This window comes from Cyprinus carpio, chromosome B7 (genome assembly GCF_018340385.1).
Source record: "Cyprinus carpio isolate SPL01 chromosome B7, ASM1834038v1, whole genome shotgun sequence".
Lineage (NCBI taxonomy): Eukaryota > Metazoa > Chordata > Actinopteri > Cypriniformes > Cyprinidae > Cyprinus > Cyprinus carpio.
The window spans coordinates 15,060,473-15,072,345 of NC_056603.1; the positions used below are offsets into that span (position 1 = coordinate 15,060,473).

The 11,873-nt window shown below is 36.9% G+C and overlaps 1 protein-coding gene across 1 annotated transcript; it reads left to right on the top strand.

The window, feature by feature from the left end:
• The first annotated feature begins 363 nt into the window (after positions 1-363).
• LOC109049212 (myotubularin-related protein 1-like) lies at positions 364-11,331 on the top strand. Its single transcript, XM_042726821.1, has 14 exons — positions 364-707; positions 1,276-1,381; positions 3,059-3,082; positions 4,217-4,292; positions 4,380-4,474; positions 4,597-4,662; positions 6,561-6,761; positions 7,613-7,792; positions 8,029-8,214; positions 9,206-9,412; positions 10,002-10,094; positions 10,225-10,338; positions 10,416-10,592; positions 10,685-11,331. Exons 1-14 carry the CDS (start codon positions 583-585, stop codon positions 10,850-10,852), a joined length of 1,818 nt encoding a protein of 605 aa, XP_042582755.1. The 5' UTR covers positions 364-582; the 3' UTR covers positions 10,853-11,331.
• Positions 11,332-11,873: the final 542 nt, after the last annotated feature.

Sequence of the window (11,873 nt, forward strand, 5' to 3'; positions counted from 1 at the left end):
CGTAGTTCTATTAAAAAAAAAAAAAAAAATGATGTTAAACCTGAATTTCCGGCAGCCACCAGTCTTCAGTGTCACATGATCCTTCAGAAACTATTTTATTATGCCTATTTCATGCTCAAAATATTTTTTATCAGTATGAATGTTGAAAACAGTTCTGCAGCTTGCTTTTTGTGTGTATGTGTGTGGAATCCGTGATACAATTGTTTTCAGTATTCTTTGTTAAATAGGGATTTCAAAAGATCAACGTTTATTTAAAATATGTTTATGTTTAAACGTAATTTCTGGTGGGAAAAAAATGACATATGCATACGCGCAACACATGGCTGTCGATATGTTAATGATCTAAATATGGGTTTGGCGGAGGGGGGGATTTCGTCATGGCTTCCTCCTTGACATAAATATAGAGAAAGAAACGCTATTTGTCCGCGGCAGCAGCAGAACAGGAAGCAGAGAGGCGACCGCAGAGCAGACTGCTGCACACCAACAGCCAAAGAGAGATGACTTCCTAAACGCGGAGATTAGAGGAAGCTAAAGGCTAAAAAACATTCACATCATACTAGACAGAGCTCGGGAAGGCGAGAAATGGAGAAACAGCAGCATTCGTCGGGTTCAGAGACTCCGGTGCTGCCGCCTGTCCCGCGTAAACCGAAGAACCTCGGAGGAGGAATCCCTGCCCCTCTTCAAGACAACGTGGATTCATTAGAAAGGTACAAGACTTGGTGTTATGCTCAAATATACCAATACATTTGTATTTTTCCGTAAATAAAGCGATCTACGGTGTGCGAGCGCGCGATACAGGATGGAGAGATCAGACGTGTACAATATATGGTCATTGTTATGATATTAACCCTTATATATACTGTATATTTTAGTTTATTTGTGCTCAGATAACACTAATATTAATACTATTTATTATTAAATGATTTCTGTCCATTAGAAACTATCAGCACGCGTCCTTCCATCATCATTTTAAGGTAGTAACGTTGGCCTGTAACGTGTGTTACCAAGAAGTGATACATTAACTGAAACAATGAAGCATTTTTAAAACCAGGTTGTAATGTTGTTGCATTTTTCACCGATTGAAGATCAGACTGTGAGACATTTCTCTGGCCTCATAATGCCATCTGTCATTTTCAGTCCACACTGACTCACATTAATAAATGCATCTGCATCCAGTATGGCGCTTTTAGTTTCACATTATATCAGCTAATGGCTGATGCATTGACTGAAGCACTTGCTTGAGTGTGTTATTTATTTATTTTTTCTCTCACACAGTCCTACTGGATCTCATGTGGAGTGGTGTAAACAGCTGATAGCGGCCACTATCTCCAGCCAGATCTCTGGTGGTGTCCCTCCAGAAGCCATTACCCGTGAATACAAGGTTAGAGAATGATTTTCACTCTTAATCAGACCTGTTTCGTATATAAATAAGTATGCGATAATGTACAGAGAGTTGGTCATTACCACAAAATAAACCCATGTGGAGTGATAGGGACACATGAATGAATATTATGATATTGTGTTTTGATCAACAGGTTGGGAGGAAGATAGATTTCAAGGTAAAGGTGATGGAAGCAGGGTGTTTGTCAGTTTGCTTTAAAAGCGCCAATGCTTTGAACTGCTTTGAGCTGTAAATTAGAAACAGTACATAATGCTACAAATATATAAAACTGTTTGTGTCTGCTTTACCTTTGTGTGCGTTCAGTATGGGATTTTGCACACTGTCTTTTTGTTATGTGTTTGTCTTCTGTTCATAAGCTCTTCTTTATGCTTTATCAAGGTGTTAAAGGATGAATCTCATGAAGAAATGTCATATTGTCATATTTTATCACATATTCAAAACGGAAAAAGAGGAGGCTATATTCTGCATTAAAATGAGGCCTGTTTTTAAGATACAATTGTTGCTGTCTGCTGTATTTTCAGAGTATTTTCAAGTTCTTAATCTGTCTTTACAGAAATGAAATGTAAGATTAATATACATTTTGAGCCATATTATATGCACATTTTAGTAAATTGTGCTGCCCACAGAAATCTCTAGTTCATTGATATTCTGTAAAGCTTGTCTGAGATAGTAACAGTAACCCAGGGGCCAGAGCTTATCGAAGGGTCATATAATACAGTAAAGAAAATCTTTTTTTTTTTTTTTTTTTTTTGTCTTGTCTCATCTTAGTGTCACTTTTAGTCAGTTCTTTCAATGCATTCTTGGTAAATAAAAGTATTAATTTATTATTATTATTATTTTTTTTTCAAGTTTTGAACAACTTACCCAACATTTTTAAATGATACTTAACTTTGTTATTTTACAATTTAAATAGTATATAATTATTAATAATAATACAATATAAAGTAATACTATTATATAAAGTAATGAGAATTTAAAAAATTTACATTATAGTGGGTAGTAGAAAATATTAATGGTCCTAAAAATAAGCTTCATTTTTTTTCTTTCTGATTATGGGGTAAAATATGACTTGGAAATTTCTTGTCATTTTGGCTAATATTCAGTCTAATGTGTGTTAAGTCTGTGTGCCTTTATGCCTACATGTTTATGAAGGTGTGTGTGTGTGTGTGTTTGTGTGTGTGTGTGTGTGTGTGTGTGTGTGTGTGTGTGTGTGTGTGTGTGTGTGTGTGTGTGTGTGGTGTGTGTGTGTGTTTTGTTGTTGTGACATATTAGGACACAACTTTGTATAATGACATGGGTATGACACAGGTATTACAAGGAGAGGGTGACTTATGAGGACATAACCCATTTCCCCATTTTTCAAAACGCTTATAAACCATACAGAATTAGTTTTTTTTGAGAAAGTAAAAATGCACAAAGTTTCCTGTAAGGGGTAGGGTTAGGTGTAGGGCAATAGCACATACAGTTTGTACAGTATAAAAACCATTATGTCTATGGAATGTCCCCACTTTTCACAAAAACAAACGTGTGTGTGTGTGTGTGTGTTTGTGTGTGTGTGTGTGTGTGTGTGTGTGTGTGTGTGTGTGTGTGTGTGTGTGTGTGTGTGTGTGTGTGTTTGTAACTTGTTTTTGTCTGATGTCTATGTGTGATCTCCAGGTATCCAGGAGGACAAACTTGAGGGTAAGACTGAAGATCCAGAATCTGAGACCTGTACTGAAACACATCAGAAGCATCAAAAGATGCACATTTGAATGATTTAGTTGCCATTAGCTCAGATCTTCTAGTGAAGTAGTGATGGCTGAGCAGCTGTATGTTTTTTGTGTTTTCTCTTCCTCCTTAAATCACACTTCCTGTCTCTGCGTGAGGATATGACCTATCAACCCTAAAGAGCAACTATTATCTTTGCTGCATTGTCTCTCTTTCTCTTTCCAAAACAGACACTAAAATCACAGGGACTTTTTTAATAAATTCTTTTCATTCTTTCTTTCTTTCTGTTTCATAATCTGTATTTCTTCTGCGTCCGGTGCTCATTCTCAGGACTCTGGTGAAGATGGCTGTCAGTTTGACAGTGACCATGAACTGCCATCTCACACTTCGGCAAGTTTCTCTCGCTTCAACACTACCTGCTTACTCTAGCCTTCGTCTGTCTATCTTCTGTTTCCACTCTCTCAGTTATTTTACTGTCAAGCCCTAACATCAGCCCAGACTTTATGATAGCAGCTATATTATTATGAGAAAACACACTACTTTTCAATAGTTTGAGGTCAATAAAAAGTCTTCTTTTGAAAAACAAAAACAAAAAAACTTTTATTCAGCAGGGATGCTTTAAATTAATGAAAATTTTTGTAACAGTGCAATCCAAATACTGTTTATTTGAACTTTTTTTTTAAATCATGGTTTTCATAAAATTTATCAAGTAGCATAATAAATTTGAACTATGATAATGATAATTAATGTTTCTTGAGCAATGTTTTTTATAAATTTTGTTTATTTGAATAATAAATTTTAACTATGATAATGATAATTAATGTTTCTTGAGCATTTGCCATCACAGGAATAAACTACATTTTAAAATACAGTATATTACAATATTTTTTTAAGAATAGTAATACTACTTCATAATATTTTAAATTTGAAGTATTTTTGGTAGTATTAATGTTGAATTTGTGTTAATATTGAGAATTGTTTAGTAGTAATTTAATTTAATATTATTAACTTTTTACTTTTGAACGGTGGTGTATGAACAAGACATTAGCTGAATAAAATAACTCCTGTGTGAATTCTGAGAGGTTTTGTCTGTTTACCCTGTAGCAGGCTTTCAAGGATGTGCGAAGGCAGGCGCCTATGGATGAAGTGCCACTGGTCCCTGGAGAGACAATCAAAACCAGTGGTATGCTGGATCATTCGTGGTGCCCCTTTCCTGTTTCTGCTTGTTTGGTGTCGGTTAATTAACATTTGTTATCTTCTATCTCTGCAGTTAAAGATGTAATGTATATCTGTCCTTTCACTGGAGCTGTAACCGGCACACTCACAGTCACAGACTACAAACTCTACTTTGTTAGTCTAGAACGGGTATGAATTAAAAAATTCGTTTTTTATTCCCTTTCTCAATGTCAGAAACAGTATATTGTCTTAATATTGTGTTATATGCCCAAATAATGACATTAAACATCTTATTCCATCCTTTTCTGCAGGACACACCTTTCATATTGGATGTAAACCTGGGTGCCATCAGCAGGTTGGAGACTATCAGTGTACAGTAATATTGTGTTATATGCCCGGAGAAGTAAAACTAGCTGGCTTGGAGATCTGTCTGCATTAGGTTAGATTTCACGCACCATCATAACCCACTGGTTCATGCTTGTCTGTATTTCCACAATTCGTACAATAATAATCATTGTCCAAATTAGCCAATGCCTGTCCACATATGACACAGGTAAAGCAATCAGTGTCATGTGTGTGTTGGTTCCCACAATTACAGCTCTTGGACATATCTTGGTGAGTACTGCCTCATTTGAAAATATAGGGGTCATACAGTAGTAAAAAAAAATCCATGAGGGGATTTATAATCTTTGTTTCCAAGCGGAACGCAATGCAAACAACTACTGGAAATCATGTATAATTCAACCAATCCGCTGACGACTTCGAAACTCCTGAAGTGTTTCCAATTTTGTGTGCCATATGCATCAGACGTTCAACCAACGGTCTCATGGCTGACACTATGGTCATGCAGAAAATGTGCTTTATAAGTATTAATAAACACGTTCAACCAACTATGATTTCCGCGACAAATGCGGACGGAATCGCGGAATCCAGTCATAAAAACGGCAGACGCGGAAATGGAATTTGCTCAAAAATTTTGAATGAAGCAATTAGGTCATTAAGGGAGCCACTGGTTATAAATCGGAAACCGGACGTTGCTTAAAATACGCGAGTAGGGCAGTTTATGATTGTTGTTTTTGCCGCGATTGCATTCGATGTCAAACACGGCAGTCGTTCAGCACGTGCAATACATGTCTGAGGAGATCAGGAAGTCACTGGCGCACAAATAAGAGGCCCTTTCCTGCGGCGAGCTAACCTGTCCGCGCCCTACACAAGGAAATGGAATTTACAGTTTAACGCGGAATGTGTCAACGGAAAACTAAACTTGTCACAACTGAAATGCGTTTTTTTTTTTTTTTTTTTTTTGAACTTGCATACACGTTTCAAACGTCAGTTCTGTAAAGTGATTTTTTTTTTTACCTTAAAATTACACTTTAAAATTCACCTGCTGTAGCACACTGAAAAAAAATTGCGATATTTTTTAGGGTAATGATTCTCAATATCTGTAAATATTTATTTTTCATGGCCAGTAAAAAAAATATAGAAAATTCCTATTTTTAAATATGAACTTGCCTGCAATGATTTTAACATTTTGGAATTATTAATTATATAGCATACTGCATTTAGTCTCACTGGTAAAGACCTTTTTTATTTAAAAACAAATTTAAAAACTAAAACAAATACTGAATGCTGTGAAACATCTTCTTGATGTTGTGTGTTTTGCCTTTAATTCATGGTTACAGTTAATCTTTTCATTTAAGGCCAGTTCTATGTACTGTAGTTTCAACCCAATTCAAAAACAAAAGCTAAAATGATGTCTGTACCATCGATGTTTGCTTATGTAGGCTACTTACTGTGCAGTCACTGCCGAACAGAGTAATTGTTTTCAATAGACAAAAGAGATTTTGGTATTTTCCTTCTTGTTTGTTGTTAAAGAAAAAAAAAAATCTCGGTAGTATGCCTTCCCCCTGTCCAATGAGCGATATGGTATATCTGTAAATATAAGCCGGCTCCATTTAAATATGGTCATGTTCGGCATGTTAATGAATGGTGATTTGATTTGTGGTTTGTCTCAATAGGATTGGCCAGGTTTGCTTATAAAATAGATCTGAGTGCAGTTTGGTTGAGCTGGTATGTCGGTCGGACAGTGATGGCCACTAGATAGTGATTGGCCACTAGATCTGAGTGCAGTTGGTTCATGTCTCCACAATCCATTTGTTCCTTTTTCTTTTCCAGTCCCTATTTGATTTAGTGGTAGAATGTGAAGTTTTGGTGGGATGTGTGGTTCACTGAAAAAGAATAGACTTGTCTGACTGAATACATAAATTGAGAATAATATGGCTTCATTCAGCCTTTATATAGTTCTCTCTTCTCTTTTTGTGTGCAGGGTTTGCCAAACGAGAGCTGGACCATCAGTAAGATCAACAGTAATTATGAAGTGTGTGACACTTACCCTGCTCTGCTCGTCACCCCAACCAGTATTAAAGAGGATGAAATCAAACGAGTGGCCTCTTTCAGAGTAAAACATCGCATACCAGTGAGTGAGCATGTGTGTCTGTGCAACCTTACTTTACAAAGCATCTTTTTTTTCCAGTTTTTTTCCGTTTACACATTGAAATCTAGGGTTGTCTGCATTTCACATTAGTTACACATTCAACTGCATACTCCTCGGTGAAAGTGAATAAGTGACACGCTACCATTCAAAAGGTGTTTTGAAGAAATTAATACTTCAAGCAAATGAATGCTGTTCTTTTGAACTTTGTATTCATTAAAGAATCCTAAAATAATTGTATCACAGTTTCCACAAAAATATTAAGCGACAGAACTATTTGTAACACTGATAATAATAAAAAATGTATCTTGAGCACCAAATCAGCATATAAAAAGATTTCTAAAGGATGATGTAACACCTTTAGACTGGAGTAATAGCAGCTGAAAGTTCAGCTTGCAATCACAGGAACAAATTGTTTTAAATTATGGAAAATATTTTATTTTAAATTGTAGTGATATTTCATAACATTGCTGTATTTTTGATCATGTAAATGCAACCTTGGTGCACTCAATAAATGTTCTTTAAAAAACATTTGAAACATCTTACTTTGGTTGGTAGTGTATATACCAGCTACAGATTAAGGCTCTAAGATGACATTTGGGGCATTTTTCTTCACTTTCGGTGGCATTTTTGCCCAGGTGCTTGTTAATTTTAAATGCTGTTCATGTTAAAACAACAACAGAATGAAAATATAAATCAAGTAAACAATATTGGTAGTAAACAATGTTTTTCAGATATTTTAAATTGGGGGGGAAAAAATCTAAAAACTACTGAAATAATTGACATGTGAGCCTTCAAAAGCAGCCTGGACTCCCTTGCCTCATTTTGTCTTTCAGGTCCTCTCATGGATCCACCCAGAAACTCAGGCCACTATAGTTCGCTGTAGTAAGCCCATGGTGGGCCCGACAGACCGCCGGTGTAAGGAGGATGAGCATTACCTCCAGACCATCATAGATGCCAATGCACAGTCCCATAAACTCACAATATTTGATGCTCGACAGAACATTGTGGCTAAGGTAATAGTGATTTCCTTGATGTGATGTTTTTTCAGTTCAGTTCATCAATGTTGCTGTACATGCAAAAAACACGCTGCTAAGTATTTTTCGGGGAAATGTAGGTAAAAGATTTGTATGTCGCTTTCTCAAACTTAATGCACACTGAGTAGTGCTGAGTAGCCATCTGTGCTAATGTAGATCTGAAGATCCTGTCAGGAGATGTTAATTCCTCTATGTTCTGTTGTTTCATGCCTCAGGCTAAGGATGGAGGTCTTGAGAATGAAAATTTCTATCCTAACATGGACCTGAATTTCCTGGAGATCCCAAACATTCATGTTATGAGAGAGTCTCTGCGTAAGCTGAAGGAGGTGGTCTACCCTACCATCGACGAGCCACACTGGCATTCAGCCATAGATGCCACACACTGGCTGCAGTACATACGGGTAAACACCAACTCTAATCTTTATTTCTACAGTATGAATTAATAATAGATATTTTTGTTCTCCTACTCATATTTATAAACACATTTTTGAAACCTCTACATGAGTGGCTGCAAAAGTCAAGAAACATCAAACCAAGTTGCATTGGCAAAGAAACAATGCAAGAACTTTTCCAAGAAATTTTACTTATACTGAATCAGAACGTAAAGCCAGGTGCACACTTTTACTATAAGCCATGTCACATAAGGCCAGACTGTACTCATTAAAGACAAGACTCATTAAAAATGGACATACGCAAGAACAATCCATGACACGTTCTGTGTTGGTGAGCATTCACACGTGGAATCTAATTGGTGGAAAGCAAACAAAAACAGTCTCTAGATTTAATTTAGATCATGGCTTGCCTTGAATAGAAAAAAATGAAGATGATGTGTGTTTTTGCATTTAATCAGGTTCAGCTTTGATTTTAATGTTCATTCGTCGGCTGTCAGTGGACATGATTGAAGACTACAGATTTTGGCCTGAAGCAGAGGAATGTTTAGGATTTGCAAGATTTGTATCAGTTGGCGAATCATGGCATTTTGGGGAAAGTCGTGGCCTAATGGTTAGAGTGTTGAATGGACTTGCAATCCAAGGGTTGTGAGTTCGAGTCTCAGGCCGGCAGGAATTGTAGGTGGGGGGAGTGAATGTATAGCACTCTCTCCACGTTCAATACCACGACTGAGGTGCCCTTGAGCAACCCCCAACTGCTCCTCGGGCGCCGCAGCATAAATGGCTGCCCACTGCTCCGAGTGTGTGTTCACAGTGTGTGTGTGTTCACTGCTGTGTGTGTGCACTTTGGATAGGTTAAAAGCAGAGCACGAATTCCGAGTATGGGTCAGTATACTTGGCTGTATATCACGTCACTGTAACTTTCACTTTCACTTTCATACAGTGTGCACCTGGCTTAAGATGATTAGATGCTTTTAAAGGAGTCAACTCTCTCACTTTCTAGCTTTTGCTTGTGGGTGCGGTGAAGATTGCAGATAAGGTTGAGTCGAGTAAGAGCTCTGTGGTGGTGCACTGCAGTGACGGCTGGGACCGCACAGCTCAGCTCACCTCTCTGTCCATGCTGATGCTGGATTCATACTACAGGACTCTCAGGGGCTTCCAGGTGCTGCTGGAGAAGGAATGGATCAGCTTCGGACACAAGTTTGCTGCGGTGAGGAACACTGAGTGTGAAAGGGAACCCATATATGTGGGGTAGAAAACTGAATTCAGCTAATCAGATGGGAATGTTATCAATGTTGGAAATTGTTTTGCTACTAGTGCTGTCAAATGATTAATTGCATCCAAAAAGTTGTTTTGCAGCTAGTTATGTGGGGTGATTAATCGCATCCAAGTGTATATTTATTATCTATATACAAATACACACATGCAGTACATATTTTGAAAATATTTACATTTATCTATTTATATTCATATAATTTTATTGTATATAAATATATTTAATATATAAACCTAACATATTTTTCTGAATTATATACATGCATGTGCGTATACTTGTATATACATAATAAATAAACACAGTAGACACGCATATATTATGTAAACAAAAATTATTATTTTGGATGCAATGAATCATTTGACAGCACTGTTTGCTACTTCTTCTTTGAATAGAAACAGAACAACAGAACAGCATTTATTTGAAAAAGAAATATTTTGTAAAATTATAAATGTATTTATTTTCATCTGAATGTCTTTGCGGAATGGAAGTATTAATATCTTTTAAAAATCTCTTTCTGTCATAGCGTGTTGGTCACGGAGATGAAAATCATGCAAACTCTGAGCGCTCGCCTCTATTTGTGCAGTTCATAGACTGTGTTTGGCAAATGATGAGACAGGTGAGCTGCACTGACATTTTCATTTATAGTAAAATGTATGTTTAAAATGAGCCTAATTCCTGTGAATTCCCATGAAATGGATGCTGGTGTTTTGGAACTCACTGTGAATGTCTTTATAATGTGTTCTCAGTTTCCCACTGCCTTTGAGTTTAATGAGCTCTTCCTCATCACTATCCTGGATCACCTCTACAGCTGTCTGTTTGGTACATTCCTTTACAACAGCGAACAGGAGCGAGTGGAAAAGGTATGTGCCACAGTGCCAACAGTATTAGTTCTGATGTTCCGATGCTGACATTTTCCAATTTTTCCTTCTGTTTTCAGGAAGTGAATGGTAAAACGGTGTCTTTGTGGTCCTACATCAATAGCCAGTCAGAGGACTTCACCAACCCCTTCTATGTGGACTATGAAAACCATGTTCTGTACCCTGTGGCCAGTATCAGACATTTGGAGCTCTGGATTGGATACTACGTACGCTGGAACCCCCGCATGAGACCACAGGTGCGAAATGTTCTCATCACATTAGCTTAAGCAATGCATGGGAAAACTAGAACTTTTATAACTGACACCAGCTCTTTTTGACTTTTGATCAGATGCCTGTGCACCAGAATCTCAAGGAGCTGCTGTATCTTCGTGCAGAGCTACAAAGGAAGGTGGAGGAGTTACAGAAAGAGGCATCTTCGTCACACTCTATCTCCTCTTCATCAGAGCATGCGTATTCTCCTTCAAATGGTGGTACACCTCTACACACCTCTGTGTAAAGTACATGCAACACTCACATTAGAGAATTCATCATTAACAGAATGTGTGGAAGGAATCTATAAGTTACAGTAAACATAGTTATGTGAAGTCTAAATCTGTTGGTCGTTTCTCACTGGATAATGCTTTGGGCAGGATGTATAGAGGCCCAGCACATACACTTGTGAAAACTTGCATGAACACCCAGAAAAAGGACGGTCTCCCACACAATCTAGGTTCAGTTCGGTTGTGTGGATCTGCTCTTATAGACTGAAAACCAGGAAAGCGTTTGATTGTAATTGAGTTTATGAAAAATAGGCCAGTATTTGACTTGTAATTATTTAAAATGTTTTAATTTATTTGTATGTAGTCAGGGTAATATGAGCATCTTTTTCTATTTCGCAGCATTTCTGTGCTTTTTCTGTAGTTTTTGTGTAATGGCTTTTCTTTACTGCCTCAGCATTGCCTACGTTTTTGCCAATACCAGACTAACCTTTTAACTTTTCACTCAAAAATCTTACATGACCATCTTATTCCTCTACCTATCTTTTTGTACTCATATTGTGTCTTGTGTTCAAGTTTTAAAATTACTTTAAGATTTTACTAGACTGTTTTATTTTTTTTTATGAGGAATGGGGTTTTGAATTGCTATTGCTTTTGCGATGCTGCCAATTTTAAACCACATACTGTATTTGTTTTTGTTTTTCTGTAGCACTTGTTTGTATGAAAGTGGAATGAGGTTTTAATGTGCACACCTTACTACTGCACTACTACTGTACTTTCATTTACTACTGAAATGTATGTTTACACAAGGTAAAGGGACCATCTGATATATATGTATATATCAACTCATGATTTAAGCAAGTGCAAGTTTTATTTTATTTTATATCTGTGAATCGCTCCCATATTTAAGCCATTACTATTTAATTGGAATCCTCTGTGTTTTGACTTTACAAATGGTCAACAGTTCAGATCATATGAACAGGGAATGCCATATAATGTTTGAAAAAATTATATGTAATAATCATAATGCACCTTTAAAAA